This window comes from Squalius cephalus (assembly GCF_949319135.1).
Source record: "Squalius cephalus genome assembly, chromosome: 16".
Taxonomy (NCBI): Eukaryota; Metazoa; Chordata; class Actinopteri; order Cypriniformes; family Leuciscidae; genus Squalius; species Squalius cephalus.
The window spans coordinates 5,595,563-5,612,483 of NC_137137.1; the positions used below are offsets into that span (position 1 = coordinate 5,595,563).

Here is a 16,921-nt window from a genome sequence, read left to right on the forward strand (position 1 = left end):
CAGCGAGTCATTTTCGTCATGATGGTTAACTAGCTCGTGTAAACGTGTTTAAGTGAGTGGGAGCTGATTTGAGCGTTTGTGCTCCAGGACTGAACGGCCAACTGTTTCAGGCTCTGGGCAGAAATAGAGCAAAGGAGCCGAGCTAAACATAGTCAACAAACTTCTGCCAGCCGCAGCCCGGCTTAATATGGCAGCTGCGCTCTCCTGACAAACAGGCATTTGTCTTTAAAACCAGTCTGAACCGCATGAGAATCATGCCTGGCCCTCCTGCCCGCTCCGGTGAACAGGCCCGACACAGACAACAACTGCGTCGCCAGGAAAAAATGATGTGATCATCTCGTGGACAGTAAAACTCACAAAGATCTTCACTCATTTATATAAAAACTGCACTAATGGTGATTAAAGCCACTGTAAATTAGTATGGACCCTGTAATAGTCAGAAAAATATAATTTATAGTTTTTGTTTCATGTTTTCTGTTGAGAATCATATTTGATACATCTGGCTTTTATGTCAGTGGCCCAAACTGAGCAAATAAGCAGTTTGTTGCGGTTTCTAATATTAAGCCTAAGATGAAATTCTGATAGCTTGTCATGTAAATCAATGAGATCAACAGAGTACTTGCATAAAAATAAAACAGTTGTCACTCTATATCTCAAACAAAATTATATTTAAATGCTTGGTTTTATGATCAAAGCTCTTGTATTTTTCTTTTTTATGGGGGCCAAAACATATAGGCCCGGTTTCACAGACAGGGCTTAGACTAAGCCAGGATTAGACCATAGATCAATTAGGACATTTAAGTAATTTTTATAAACATGCTTAGAAAAAAACATTACCGATGTGCATCTTAAAACTAAAAAGGCACTGATATATTTTTAAGATCAGTCAGTGCAAGTTTATTTCAGTGGAAACAGCTCAGACTTACATTTTAGTCTAGGACTAGTCTTAAGCCCTGTCTGTGAAACCAGGGGTATATGACTTAATTTAAGATATCTCAGTGCAAGTTGCTTTCAGTTAAAACAGCTCAAACATGCATTTTAGTCTAGGACTAGCTTAAGCCTTATCTGTGGAACCGGGGGTATATGCAATGCAATACAATGATGATTGACAGATGAACAAATAAATGTTCATTAAAAGCCTGATCATATTTGATACATTTTAAGATGAGGATGATGTCTGAATAATGAAGTAAATTTAAGTTGCTTCAGTCCCAGTATGTGTTCATGTTGAAATATTATTAACAATATAAATGTTATGTGGTTTTGACGCTCTTTAATGTGGTCTAACATCAGAGGGAAAGATACTGAAATAAACCATCTTATGTAATCGCTCAATCAGTGTTTGAAAACTTTGAAAGGCTTGTAAACAACATCACCTGACGTCACCTTTACCTCAGAAAAAAATAATATATATATATATATATACACACAGAACAACCCACATCTGTAAATGAGACAACGACAAGAAAGCACATTTTTAATGGAGTTAGTTTATTGCCTTTTGTTGCTTTGATTTGGGCAGGTGGAACGGCACAAGATCACAGTGTGGAGCATGAAGCCCTTCTTACATGAGAGGGATCCTGTTTGACAGATGGGACACTAACATACACAGTACAGTTACCTTAGCGTTACTATTGTTAGATTTAAAAACGGACTACCATGGTTACATCACAGAGTGTTACAAAGCACAAGAATGAAAGACGTCAATGAGCGTATCACCAGATCAACTGTGAAGTTTCAAGACAGTATCGTCACCCAAAGCTTTGGAGGACTGCTTCATCATTCGGCTCTCCTCAGAGACGCTCTGCATCTGTGACCGTCTTTGGAATCAGAGGCTAAATGAGTTAATAAATGAATGTGTTCATTCATCTGTGATTCTACCGCGCTATTCACCATTCCCTTTAAGGACTTCACTCTCGACAAACGGCACCATTCAGCAAACCTTCAGTGCAAAGATACTGTCGAGAACATTTGGCAGAGCACACAAAATGACAAAAAATGTTCTTGTTTTGTTAACATGTATTTTTCTAGATAAACATTTATACTTAATCACTATTTAATAACTGATCCACTGACCAACCCAAGCTCTTATTTGGATGGAAAGAAAGAAATTTTTCTGATTGCCTTGACTTTGATTCCTTGTTTGCAGTTTTTGGACTAAAATTGGACTAAACGGTTAAAGAGTAAGGCCTTTGGGAAACCAGTAGCTCCTAATGTGAACCGCAGAGGAGGTCTAACTCGGTCCTCAGATATCTGAGGGGCACTTAGATCATTTCATTCTCACTACACACAGTCATAAAGGCATTTTCAACTCTATGGGAATCAATGGATGTGCCGGGCTAAATGTTGTATTACCCATTTAAAGGGTAAATAAACTGATGGAATAAAATGCTCAAATTTTCCATAGAACGCATGTGTTTAAAGTGGGAGAAGAAATAAGCAGAACGACAAACTAAATGGCTTCTCAAATTGAAACGGTTTGCTCAGCGAAAACCAAATGGAGCTGGGTGGTCGGCAGAAAATACTGGAGTTTTACACACACAGTCTAACACATTTAACAACTGCAGCACTTGATATTTCAAATAAAATCAGATTCATGTGCTATCTGTCTCATATGCCTCCCTGCAACTGCATTTCAGTAAGAATTCCCACTCCCTGTTTCCCACTCATCTTTATCAAAAGTACATACGGCATCAAACGTTAAAATATAACACACAGATATCATTTATATTTATATGCATATAAGCAAAATAATAGCCTTCACAAAATAAATCTCTGATTTATTTTACAGTATGTAAATCACAAGAAAAAAAAAAACCGCTTTCTAACACGATTAAAAAGTGCTAGCAGATTATTTTACAACAATGTGCAAATGTATTCTGAAGCCTTACATTATGTAGTCTAATTTGTACATTCTGATTACATCTATAACGCCACAATGATTTAGTGTTTGAGTCGATTCTCCCACAGGGCAGAATTCCCACAGGTCGGAATGAGGCCGGTTTGTCATGGTATAATCTTGGCTATTTGTCCATGGGTTCTCAACTTAAGACAAATAAAGGCAAAGTTTGGCAACTATGTGTCTATAGTTCACCTGCTGTCACAGGCATTACAGCAGAACGACAGAAATCAAGCGTTCTGCACCTGACGTTGGCAAAAAAAAAAAAAAAAAACCTTGGTGGTTCTAGGTGGAAACCATCTGACTATGTCCTTTTCAATTCTCTGACAACCTGCATTCAAACTAGGGCTGTGCAATTAATCGAATTTATGATGAAATCGCCATGTGAGCATGTGCAATTTCTAGGGCGGCCCCCTAATAGTCGACTAAATGTTAGTCGACTAGAAGAGGATTAGTTGACCACAATTTTATCAGTCGGTAAGTCGCAGGAAAACAAACGTTGAAGTCACGTAGTCAGCGGGACAGATGGTTAACAAAGGGCCATGCAGTAATTGCAGAATGTTGGGCAGAAAATCTAAACGTTCTCCTGTCATCCATCAACCTCAAATGTGGCTTATTATCATTCGAAACGTGTAATTAGTAGCAACTTTACATGACTAAAATGAGCCGGGTAATTCGCAAGACCTGTCAAACTATCATTGCGGCAAAACAGAGTAGGGGCCATTCAGACAGAACAGTTTTTTACAAATTGAAAAATGTAAAAGTTAAAAAAGCCATAAAAAATAACCAACGCTGTCATGCATCATTTATGCAAATGTATGGTGATCGCAAAGTATGTGTGTAAGAAACTATTGTCTCGAAATCGTAAAAAAATCCATATTGCACAGCCCTAGTTCAAACTGTGGAATATTTCATTGTTAGTTGAAGCTACAGGAATCTTTACGATAATGTGAAACTTTATTTTAAATGTCTCCATTAAGGTTTTAAAATCATAAAATATCATAGAACATATTAACACTGGCACTCAAAATGTAGAACTGAAACTAAAATCAAAAGACAAAAAAAGTCGTCATGAAACATTGTTTGCAACCAATTAGAAATCAGTAATGTGATGTTATTGGTTGCGTTATAAAAAAATGGGTGTTTCATGTTGAATAACGATTCAATCCTAAACAAAATGCAACGTTTGGTTCACAAGCACCTTAAGGAAGTGCCACTTCTTCATTTGAAAGCCTGCCTGTGTCTAATCAAAACTCTCTCGATGTTTGCAAACATGAAGCGCGTCAGGCTCGCAGTCATTTCAACTCGACTATGAAGATGTTGTTTTTTTATGGCAACCGAAAGCATCTCCTGACAAACTTGAAGAGAGATGGAAAGTGGCACATACAGTAAACGCTGTAATATCCTGCACCAGGTATTGAGGTCACCTGTCTCAGATGAAGACACATTGAGAAAGCGACAGAAATTATTTTGCATCGTTTGGCAACCACCAACTTATTGACATGAAATCTGCAAAGACACATTTAATTTGATGGTTAGATCTGTATCTATTTTTGCTGATCCGTTAAACTCAAAATCGTTTATTAAAGCATATATTTGAGGTCAAATCTGCATTAGATTTGAAGAATTTGAGAAAGTGAATTACTATTTATCACAATTGATCTGGATGTCATTATGGGCCAATTTAAGTCAAGGTTGCATTTGTAAAGAATTTTAATTTGAAACGTGATTCTCGCTCAGATTTGATACTCATGTGTCAATGCAAAGAGACCCTTATCATGTTCAGGAAAGTTGCCTGTGGGAATTCTGCCACTCTATCAAATGAAGTTACAGGCTACACTATACCTCCAAAGACACGCTGATTTAGTCCTGCAAGTCTTGATATCTGCACTGAACATTGCACATCTTTTTTTCTTTTTAATCATGAATAGACTGCAGTTTGAACTGGTGGAAGAGGAAGAACATCTGGTAATGTGCATGCTAGAGGATCTGTAGTTTGAAACAATGTAACCATCAATATCCATCAGCTGTTTTAAGACTGTAAGATGATGCAGAATTCCATAAAATGTCAAATAAATACTGAGGATTTCTTCAACCAGCTTGCCTTAGGAGGGTTGTTGTAGGATTTCCCTTTTGATCTACATAACACTCTCAAAAATGATCACCTTGTTCTCCTCCGTTCCAGGAGACAGAGAGGTCAGGCTTTTAATGTCAGTGTCAGGGGCCATGTATTCGAGGTGATGGCCTCCCCACACTGGTTTGGTCAGACTTTCCCAACGCTGCGTGAAAAACAGAGGAGACAACCACAAATAAGCTTAGCTGTGACAATTACAATGAATGACCATCAAACTAAGCTTCATGTCAACAAATCGCTTCGGATTTTTACACTTAGAGTGTCCCTCATCATCCTACATTATTTTCTAAGGGGTGTCACAGCGAACATGGTAATGCATGCAAATTATGGGCCCTGACAGACGTTTAACAAAAGCAAAGTCATTTGCGTTCTTTGAACGGTCATTATTTAAATTACGAAAAAGGTTGTAAAAAAACAAAGCATCGAAATTTTAGATAATGCTAAAAAACACACCAAAATATAAGACTAAAATTAAAACGAAAACTTAAAATATTACAAATATTACAAATTTAAATATGAATTGCTGCAACAAAACTTAACAAATGAAATATCACTCATGAGTGAAACGATTCATAGAAAATGTTCACCAAATATACAGTTGTTTATGGACGCTTGTTTCTGCCATGGAATAAAAAATAAAAAAGCTAATTTCAATGCTTTATGTCACAATTTTTTTTTCTCTCACAATTGCGAGTTTATATCTCACAATTCTGACTTTATAACTCGCAATTGCGAGTTTACATCACATAATTGTAAGAAAAAAAAGTCAAGCTTCCATAATTGTTTTCTGTAAAGCTGCTTTGAAACAAAGTGTATTTGTGAAAAGCGCTGTACAAATAAATGTGAATGGACATTTCCTGTGTGTTGTGATGCAGTTTGAAAAGCAGGAATATGATTGTTTTTAGTCCAAGCGAGACGAGCAGAGAGAACTATTGCGTAAATATACCTCTGGCCAGTGTGTCATTCATGCAGTTTGCTAAACCCCAAAATAATCTTTCTTGATTAAACACAAGATTAATCACAACTACTTGACATCCCTATTATTATCCACTTTTTCTCCAGCATCCTGTGCTAGTTTTCCCACAACAAACATGCCACAACCCTTAGCTACCTTCTGTGTGTTTGGAAGCAAACACTGAGGGGGTGAAGCATTGTGGTCTATCTGCAGAGGAATGACAACCATTAGCCTAGTTACTATAAATACGCGCGTCGTTTTCTCATGAGTAATTCTGATGCTTTTCAGTGAGGTAACTGACCCATAGTCCAACTCCAATGGCACCCAACGGCTATATTACACTGCAGATTTTGGACTGTTTGCACAAACTGCTGTTGCTTTATGTGTTTATGGGGTTGATAGTGTTAGAATGGATCACTCAAGTAAACAAAACTACTCTTTCGATGCTAGTGCATGGGAATCAGAGCAGCGGTTTGAAGAGTGAAATGTTTGCAACGGTGCACACCTCTCTGAATGTTCCCTTGGATCCAGCGAGTTTGTACACGACGCTAACGGGGATACAGAGCATGGAGGAGAGAGCCATACACCATCCGATCACCTCTCCCCACCACGGGTACACGTACACATTGTTGTAGGTCAGAGGTTTGTAGTTCAGCAGGTGAAATAGGAAGATACCCTGAAGACATACAGAACAATGGCATCCATCTGATTCAATTATACAGGTATTAAAATGCATTTTCTATCATTTTAATGGCTGACAGACTCAACCTTTTTTAAAGGCATGAACAGGTGGGACAGTATTTTCCAGCACTCACCATGCAAACACATGGAGTTATAAAGGACCAGCACCACTTTATCCACGGGAATGGCCGGTAACCGATCATACGGGCAATATCGTCCATGAACCTGTCAGCACCTGCACACAGTGGCATGAAGTCAGCATGCCTCTTTTGGGCGTATGTAGGATTAGAATAGTGTTTGTGTCAGCACAGGGTCCTACATGCTATTTGTATCTCTTAATGCCTGCAGTACTCATGATAAACTGATGAGACATGAGAACGCTGCATGAAGCGATTCTTACCATAAACCCACGCGACAACCACGCATTCCCAGAATGCTTGCCACAGTAGAGTCATTCCACTGGCTGAGTAGTAGTCAAAAAGCTGGAAGACGTACATCCCTCCCTGCAAACGCAAATATATGGAGAAATCATAAATTGGTATTAAAATGGACCCTATTTGACTAAATGTCTAAATAGAAACCGTGATACTTTTTTTCAGGATGATTCTTTGATAAATAAAAATAACAGCATTCATTGGAATATAAATATTTTGCATCAATGTAAATGTCATCGATTTAATGTATAATCTCTGAATAAAAGTTTCTATAAAAAAAAATCTCATTTACAATATATATATATATATATATATATATATATATATATATATATATATATATATATATGTTTAATATTACATATTTTTTGCAAATCTGACATAAAAATTTGGAACATAATCAAAACCTGACTTCCATTTGTTATTAAACATTAAATAAACATCAAAACAGACAACTTTTATAAAATTCTATTTTATGCAACAAATCATTTTCCATAATGGTTATGAGTAAATGGGGTGCAAGTGAAAAATGTTTCTGATTATATTATAGTTTTTATTATTATTTCCTGTAAATTATTTCCCAAATTCCCAATTTCCCAAATTCTTAATTTCCCAAATTCAAAAAGTAATATTAACCAATTATATCACAGTTCACTTTTCACAATCCAATCAAATCCCTAGTTCCACCCTATATTATTCCCCATTCAATATTTTGTTTTACCCTGAAATGGCAACATTCTCATAATTACGGTAATTTGACTTGGCGTGAACGCATCTTAAGTCACAAAATGTAAGTTAAATGCATCATGAATGTTGTTTCAAGCTGTCTTTACACAATATTTTGTCAATGTGAAAAACACATCTGAAGCAATCTCACAAATGCTTCTTGTCAGGTTGTTATTTTCAGTGAGATTCTTTGAAGCTTTCTTGTGTTAACTTCTGAGTGATTGTGAGCTTTATGAGTCACATCACTCCCACATACAGTAACAATTTCTCATGGAAGATCAGCCTCTGAATGAGAGCATGGCGATCTAATATTCAGTGAGAGGGCTTGGGATAAACCATTATATTCTTATCGGACTAATGGGGTATAAGACTACTGACTGTGAGAGAATAAGATGCTGATATTCTCACACCTGACACTAACGCTAATGAAGGGGTGTTTCATTAAGGGGACTAACCTGTGTAACCATGGAGAGATCTATAATGAAGCATAATAAACAGCAGATCGCCACAGCGATTTCGCGCTGATAGCGCATGTAATACTTTCCAGGGAAAAGATCAAGAATGCCAGTTACGAAACCCTCCACACCAACAAACTGTGAAAAACAAGATGTGTTATTAATGGATTTGCTTTCAAATATTTTCAGTTATGCAGTGATATACAGTATGAATCAAAAACACACAAGGGTGATTCTATGCTAACTGGAAAAAATGACCTCCAAACAACAACAAAAAACCTTTAATAATACCACATTTGGCACTCTAGACTCATGTCAGTTTAATTTTAGTATATGTAGTTGTATATGAAGAGTTCAGATGCAAAAGCCTCTAAGTGCCATCTGAAATTTTCTTCTAGAATGATCATTTTTTATCAAGCTCGTATATTTTAAGTTCAGTAATTTCACTTAAATGACAATTAATAGATAATCTTCATTGCCATTTAAGTGAAATTATTGAATTTAAATATACGAGCTTGATAAAAATGATCATTCTAGAAGAAAATTTCAGATGGCATTTAGAGGCTTTTGCATCTGAACTCTTCATATATATATATACACAACACACACCATCTTTTAGCTGTTTCCATGTGAACTGACCTGACTGTCCAGTCCCAGCAGTAGCAGCATGATGAAGAACAGTGCAGCCCACACCGGAGCCACGGGCATCATTGAAATGGCTTTAGGGTATGCTATGAACGCCAAACCAGGGCCTGCGGGGAGAAGAGAAACATGAGAGACGCGTCACCACGGGCTACAGGTCGCCCGCAACTCAGACACACATACACACGTACAGCACCAACGGAACAGAGAGAGACAGAACTGAATAAAAGAGAAAGAGAGAGTATGAGAGATAGAAGCACCTGGATGAGGTGAAACGAAGTGATAGCTTGTGGAAAAAAGGGGACGGAGGGATTTAGTTTGTTCCTATTTTGTATTGTTTTTGTTTTGTACTGCTCCTCTATATTGAAGGCAGGTTTCAATTAGCCATTTAGTTGTTATTAATGTCTAGCATTTGTGCATTTCAGTCTAATGCTTTTCATTGGAGGTGAACCGTAATGTAGTGTAGGCGGTGTCTCATTAGAGGCCTGTAAGCGCATGTTAACATCGAGGGCGTCTAAATCTATCAGCGTCAGTAGTCATCGGCTACAATACTGGTAAGTATCACAGCACACTGTTAGTTCACGGTCAGACAAATATAAAAAGCTGGTTAAATACAAATTTGAGACTTGAGTTTGTCATCTGTGTGTCCTAAAATACTACACAAAAATGAATAAATGTTAATGTAAACTAAGCTGAGCTGGCAATCAAATGACATGGATTTCTGCATTTCCGTCTAAAATTAGCTGTTTAACTATTAACTATTTTAATCATAACAGAAGCAAAACTAAATATTGTACTTAAAGGGGTCATATAGTATACTTTTGATCATTTTATTTTAGCATTTTATTTCCACTGATACTGCTTGTAAAAAATGTTTACAGCAAAATATTCATTGTTTAGTTCACGCTCATGATATAAGGTTTTTCTTTTTGTTGTTGCTGGTTTTGCCTATAGGACTTCTATGTATGTTCCCTCTTTGCATGTAAAAAGAGATGCAAAGTTTCCAATGTGGATTTAAGCTGCTCCATCCATCAAAAACAGCCTCTTTTTGCAAAGCCTGAATTACATAGTGACAGATTTATAAAACATTTTGACTGTCTATTCAACATTTTTCTGCTATACAAAACAAGAACAGCACATGGTTTAACTTATTTTCTGTATATTTTACTCTAGTTAGCTCTTCAGGTGTTTAGGAATGATAGTATATATCATACTTTGTCATTATGACGTTATCATGACTGGATGTGCCATGTTATAAGCGTCATTGATGTGTCAGTTGCGTTGAGTTCAGAAAGAGTTATTTTTACAGCCTAGTTTTAAAAGATTATGGACTGGATTCTGACAGTTTTCATATATAATCAAACTGATTTGTCAAAAGATCATGCAAAATTGAATTTCTCATTATATGACCCCTTTAAGAAACTGTAGAGGTGGGAAATTCTTGCATTGCCAGCAATATATTGCCAACGACACTGTTTTTACATGACTTTACTACAAATTTGCCTGTCATGATAAGGAATTCTGTGCGGACAATTTTAAAGGAGCTATATGTAAGAATTTTCATGTATTAATCGCTTTTTGTATTGTCATTTGCTAAAGCTTGTAACGACACTTAAAAAACGAGACCTTCCCCGACCTCCTAGGTTGTCTATGAAAGCCTGTAGACTGATTTTTATGTAAAGGACTTGGGGCGGTTTTGCGGGGAAGATCCAAAAGATGTGACGTTTATGTGAGCTCCCGAGAGCCTCTCTTCCGTTCATGAATGCTTATACAATGTTCAGGATAATACCTAAAGAACCATTCTGTATTGTAATTTCAATGTGTCACACAAAGAAAGGGGATTCATGCAAACTAGAGTCTCACATAGCCAGATCTACAGGGCTTGACAATAAGGACTGCCCGGTGTCAGCGTGAAAGACGCTCAGGACAGTTGATGGAATTGTAACTTGCTCGATCGCCAGTGCTGCGATGTCACGAAAGTTGATCATTTGAACATGTTTGAAGTCAGGTCAATTTAAACATTCACGCGATTTTTAACCATTCAGATTCAAGTGAAAGAGAACTTTCGCACACTGTTTTCTGTGTGTACACACAGAGAGCCGAGTCTCACAGCTCTCAGTGTGCGCGCGCACAGAAAACAGCTCGCTAACACTGAATTGAGCTCTCTTTTGAGTCTACTTGCACTTGAACGGAAAAATACACACAACAAAGTGTCAAAAGGCCCATCTTGGGAGTATATAGACATAATAATATATGTTTAAGTGCAATATATGTGACAATAGTGTTTACGTGCAAACACTATTGTCACATATATTGCACTTAAACATATATTGTTATGTCTTACTTGAACGTAAACAGATGAGAAAATGCATGTGTAACAGTATATTGGATCCATGCATTTGGTCTTAAAGTGACAGCAGCCTAATATTCCTGCTGCCGTCTGCGTCAAAAGACGAAGAGAAAATCACTCACTGCTCTTGACTGAATAACTTTTGTAGCTTTAATAAGGATTAATCTATTAATCCTTGTTAAATTAAGCGATTTTTAATCTATATTTAATTTATAATTTCTATATTTAATTAATTATATTTTATTCATACAATCTATAGTAAAGTTAAGACTATGCAGTGTTATTTTATGTTTGATTATTCAGTTTCTATACCTGAATACTGTTAGACTGACCTGAAAACATTAAAGCACTGTTTTTTTAATTTTATTTGTATACATATTTTTTTTTCGAGCTGTTGCTAGTTATTTGTTTATTTATTCAGTATAATAAACAGTATAATAAAATAATACTGAAGACACACTAGTGTTAGTTAGGCTAGTATTTTTTGCTGGGGTACTGAAATATGAAGCTATGAAATTTCAATAGTATCTACAATTTTGGTGGCTTATTTATTAGAATAAAATGTTATATGGGTCAAAACAACAAAAGCAAAACTTTTTATTTTTTTATTTTTGGAGGCCAGAGAAAATTTTGGCCCAACCAGGCCGGTAGAAAAAAACTGTTAGCGTCTATATAGTCTGAAGTCTCAAATATACTTTATAATCAAACTATTATAACAGAGTCATTTTAATTACCCTTACGGTGGCCGAGAGAGCTCAATGCGCTGCAACTGAAGGAAACATTTCTGTTGTGGTCTGTGCTATTTGCAGCACGTTTCTGTATTTGGTTGTGTTGTGAGTATTCGGAGCACACGTGTTGTAAAACTGATGAAGATGTTTTCTTAATTTGCGGGTGTTTTTTCTGTTTGCATGTGTTTTCTTCAGTTGCAGCGCGTTGAGCTCTCTCGGCCACCGTATACCTCATCTGTCGACATGATGCCGATGAATTGCAGAGCTTGAGCAAACATATCCACATCACTGTGATCAGTTGCTTTCTCACCACTGCCATTTTGTTGAGTGTTTATTTAGTTATTGAGGAAAGCGCACAGCACATATTTGCATATTCATTTAAACGTCGCTCTCAGCAGTGTGGAGGGGAGTTGGGATATTCATTAACAGTATATCACTGCAAAGGAATTTCCAAATTTTACTACTAATCAATGAGCGAAAAAGAAAATTGCAGTGAGTATATCGGGGCCTTGAATCACATTCAGTCTCTTCTCACTTGTAGGCCTACGTTACGTGTTGACGAGTGCGAGCACAAGCAATAGTTGTTGGCTGCAGTTCACTTAACGGCCACCGGTGTCGCTAATAACAAGGGTTTCTGAATTCTACATATAGCCCATTTAATTGTCATTCAAATAATTGCGATTAATAATTCAATTCTGTTGTGTTCATGTCACTTACAGTGTAAGCCTAATATGTTATTGTTTTACTTGGAATTCAATATAATACAATAATAATATTATTATATAATAGGCTTAATAATAATAATATAATATAGTCTGATTAAACCCACAAACCCTCATTTAGTATGAGGGATGACCTTTGACTATCTTTGTTTACTCAACAGTTTTTAGTTTTTTTTAATTCTTTGACAAAATGTGATTGAAATTTAAACTGCACTATGATTGCGGTTATCTCAGTTAACTTTGATTAGATGGAATAACCAAGATTAATCGATAATTGCGGCAAGCCTAACAACAAAATATTCCTTTTTTAATTTGATGGCTGATAAATGAAACCACGATACAGGGAAATTGAATGGAAATACAAGGTGGAGAGCCAGAAGAAGGATGTGTCTTATACTAACATCAAGTGACTGTTCTATGAGATTCAACACTGAACTGCACTGAAGTTTTTGTGCTGACAAAAGTTTGGAGAATGTTAGTGCTAGACATTAGCATGTTTCTATTGTGTTGGGGTTAAAACAGACTGAGTTTACAGCTTTTCCACACTTTGGCTTTGTCTCTCAAGATGGATGACCCTAATTGTGAAATGGCGCTAGGCTACGCTGTGCATGTCGGGCCTGCCTGTGTCGGCAGATGCTCGTAGGTGCTGACTTTAGGGCTGGGCTGTAGTAGTGGTGTAAATGCTAACATTAGATATCAGAGGTTTACCTGCGTTGGCAGACTGCTCCAGGACCCCTCTTGAAATCGAGATGTGCACATCTCAAGAGGCAAAGTTCCTGGTTAAATAATCCTTAAATTAATACTTAAATAAAGCCAAAATATAGATATAGAGATATAAATGAATATATATGAATCACAAGATATATATATATATATATACGGGACTGAAGACAATCAAGGAAAACTAGTCAAAGCATCAAATTTATGACGGGGAATCTGGTTCGCTTTCTAACTGTAACTGTCATCCGATTGTGTGCTGCAGGAAAATGAAAAATAAGAAAAAGCCACAAACAATGTGTCAATGGTTTCCTTCTCAAAGTTGTCTGGAAGTACAGCACATCACAACCCACTCGGACATCACAACACAAACCCACTGACACAAAAAAGGCTCATTTAGACCTTAGGATCTGTTTCTAAACATCATACTGACACAGACAACACACTAGAAGACAAGGACCAACACACACGCAGATGAGATTTCACACACTCTCACTCATTCTGACAGACACACATTCAAAACATGTCTGTGTGTGTGCATATGTGCGTTCTGGATGTATTCTTAAAGGGGTCATATCATTTTTTTTTTTCCTCGTTTATAATGTTTTTGTTCTGAAAACATCATATTTCATAATTATTTTCATCTTTTTTTTTTATCAGTAGCAATAGTTTGGGTTTCTGATTCCTGAAATTCAAGGATCCTAAAATGAAAGTTTACAGCTGAAATTGTATTTGTTGCAAATTTGGGCCAGATTTACCAAACAGGGCAAATTAGCGTGAGAGCGCAATTCCACAAAAGTGCCGATGGGAGTGGAGAGTAAAGAACACAGACGCAGCCGGATCATCATCAATCTACAAAGAGCAGCGCAAATTAGCGTCTGGTTTAAGACTGGCTTTTTTTGGGAGGTAAATAATGGCGCAAACTAGCACAACCCTTAAACCTTTACCTTAGTAAATCACCTTGAATGATTCATTTAAATACTCTCTCCTCCCATACATTTTGCGTCTGAAAGGGAAACTCCTAAAAATGCAATGTCCTTGCCTTTTCAGCGCAAATCTTTCACTGCGTTTCTTTAGTAAATCCTGACAGTAGTTTTTTAACACCAAAAGAGGATTTGCGTCGCAGACGAAACACAATGAACGATCTCATGTTATCTTGCATTTGGATGCCTGGTGTTTATAAATGCAAAAGTGTGAGACACTTCCGGGAGGGAATTAAACCAAATCATTTTGATGACAGACTTTGGCTCAGGCATTTTACAATGGCCAAACCAACATTTGAGATGCTGTGCAATGAAACTGATCCTCTGGTTAGTCCAGTTATGCAATCACATCCTCTGTTGAGGCAAAGTCATGTACGTTTTTTTTGTTGCGCATTGAGAGATTTATAAACACGTTTCCAAACTAGTTTATGCGCATGTCTTCTTATTGGATGAAAAATTTTCCACCGCAATTGAGCATTTTTAGAATTTATGTGCATCTTAGCGTTTCCATCCAGTGTTTCTTTTCCTGCTAACCCAAAAATTGCATAAAAATAGGAGGATGGAAACATTGTGAAGCTGCTAAATAAATGTGACTTGACTTGATTTAAATGCCATCTCAGTCATGACTAGCTACATTCAATTTAATTTGTTAATATTTACATTAATATTAAACTTAACTTGGCATTACGAAAAGCCTACTGAAAAGAGCAAGGACATGATTTGACCCCTTTAAAATGTGCAGTACACCGGTAGGATATCAACAACACATTAAAGCTGCGATATGAAAATTCATTAAATGCAAGGACGTGAGGGTATAAAGTCAGTGGCATCTTGCCAGGTTATTCAAAAATATTATCACTTCATAGTCATTTAGTCTTTCTGTGTGTCTCCTTCAGGCCAAGAACATGCTGTCCTTTACTGAGCCTCAACAAACCAGTGCACTGCTTCTGTGCCGCCGCAAGCTGAAACTGATTTTAAAATGACAGTACTAATTTACTATGCAGGAGAAAGAGTAATACCATTTACACAAAATGGAGCTCAGCAACAATTGAAAAACTGTACAATTTTAAACCAGGTCTAATGAGGTTTATTTTGGGGCGGGGGAGGGAGGGAGGGGGGGATAGTCTTAGATTTCTTAGATGCTTAGGAGGTTAAACTATTTCATTTTGATTAATATCATTTTTATAACTTTTGTACACATAAATGTTATAATAAAAATTTCATGCCCAAAGGTTCATTATGATATAGTTCATTTTACTGATTAAAAATCCTGTTAAATGCAAATGCATGCAGATGATGGGCCGACGAGTCAGTAAATCTAAAGTTTCTATCAAATATCATCTTTAGTTCTACAGAAAACACTGTTCAGTTTTCTAACAGCCAGATTGTAAAATGTTGCTTATTAAAATGACCAGGTTGTGTTTTTTTTTTTTATAAAAGCCTTTATTAAAAGTAGTTTCTTAATAAAGCTTTAAAGGATTTAAATGTCACGAAATTATATCTTAATTATGCTAATGTCCATGTGTCTATAGAAAAGTTATACACAGTATATATATATATATATATATATATATATATATATATATATATATATATATATATATATAGTTTGCTTTGAAACAATTTTCTCTCAGAAATGAGTAGTAATAGTAAATTTCACAAATTATTAACAAGAAACACATTGAATTAAATGTGAAATTTTGAAATAGAAAGACTGAAACAGAATTTTCTAATAAAACATACTCCAATAACCGCTGTTTTCTTAAAAAAATTAAATAAAAATAAAATCAGTGTATGAAGAAGATGGCTAAAAAACATAAATGACCTTCAGCTAACCGTCGCTTTTTGGATATTTAGTGATTTCCGAAATCTTCAAAGGGAAAACCGATTATAGTGTGCATTTTTTCTTTGTGCAACAGATTTTATAAAGACATTTATGCATATATTTCTCTTTTTTGTAAAAAAAGACATGAATCTAGTGCCAATTCTGGAGGATGGTCATGTTATGTACAGATTATTAGTGATAACTTTATAAAAATCTATGTGACAGATGGCCTGGTATTCACACTTTAAATGTGAAACATGTAGGCCAATGTGTTATGAGCTACAGTAACACCTCTGCATGCGTGAGATGAGCCTATCCTGCACATCCTGCTCTGCATGCACAGATGAGAGATACATTCATGCCGCATACTATTAGTCTAGCTCTGTGATTTCTGTTCATTTCTATTAGAATGATCAGTATTTCACTATAGGTAACATAAACATAAGATTAGACTTGAAATGCCAATAAATGTCTGTTTTTATGTGTGCAAATCTGGGAATCATGTAGTCCTCATAAAGTGTTTGTGTTCATGGAGGACACAGCATACAGGAAGAAGACTGCACTAATTGTGATAGCAAAAACTCACAAACATACGCACACACACGTACGCACACACACACACACACACACACACACACACACACACACACACACACACACACACACACAC

At 36.3% G+C, this 16,921-nt stretch overlaps 1 protein-coding gene across 1 annotated transcript in view; it reads right to left on the reverse strand.

The window, feature by feature from the left end:
• Window positions 1-1,617: 1,617 nt before the first annotated feature.
• Window positions 1,618-16,921, reverse strand: part of slc6a8 (solute carrier family 6 member 8) — a 35,128-nt gene continuing 19,824 nt past the window's right edge. Inside the window, exons 8-13 of the mRNA XM_079897835.1 lie at window positions 8,924-9,036; window positions 8,285-8,422; window positions 7,070-7,172; window positions 6,804-6,904; window positions 6,494-6,664; window positions 1,618-5,178 (exon numbers count right to left, since the gene is read on the reverse strand). Of these exons, the coding sequence (XP_079753961.1) occupies window positions 5,038-5,178; window positions 6,494-6,664; window positions 6,804-6,904; window positions 7,070-7,172; window positions 8,285-8,422; window positions 8,924-9,036 (767 nt within the window). The 3' untranslated portion in view covers window positions 1,618-5,037. The remainder of the gene's footprint in view (window positions 5,179-6,493; window positions 6,665-6,803; window positions 6,905-7,069; window positions 7,173-8,284; window positions 8,423-8,923; window positions 9,037-16,921) is intronic.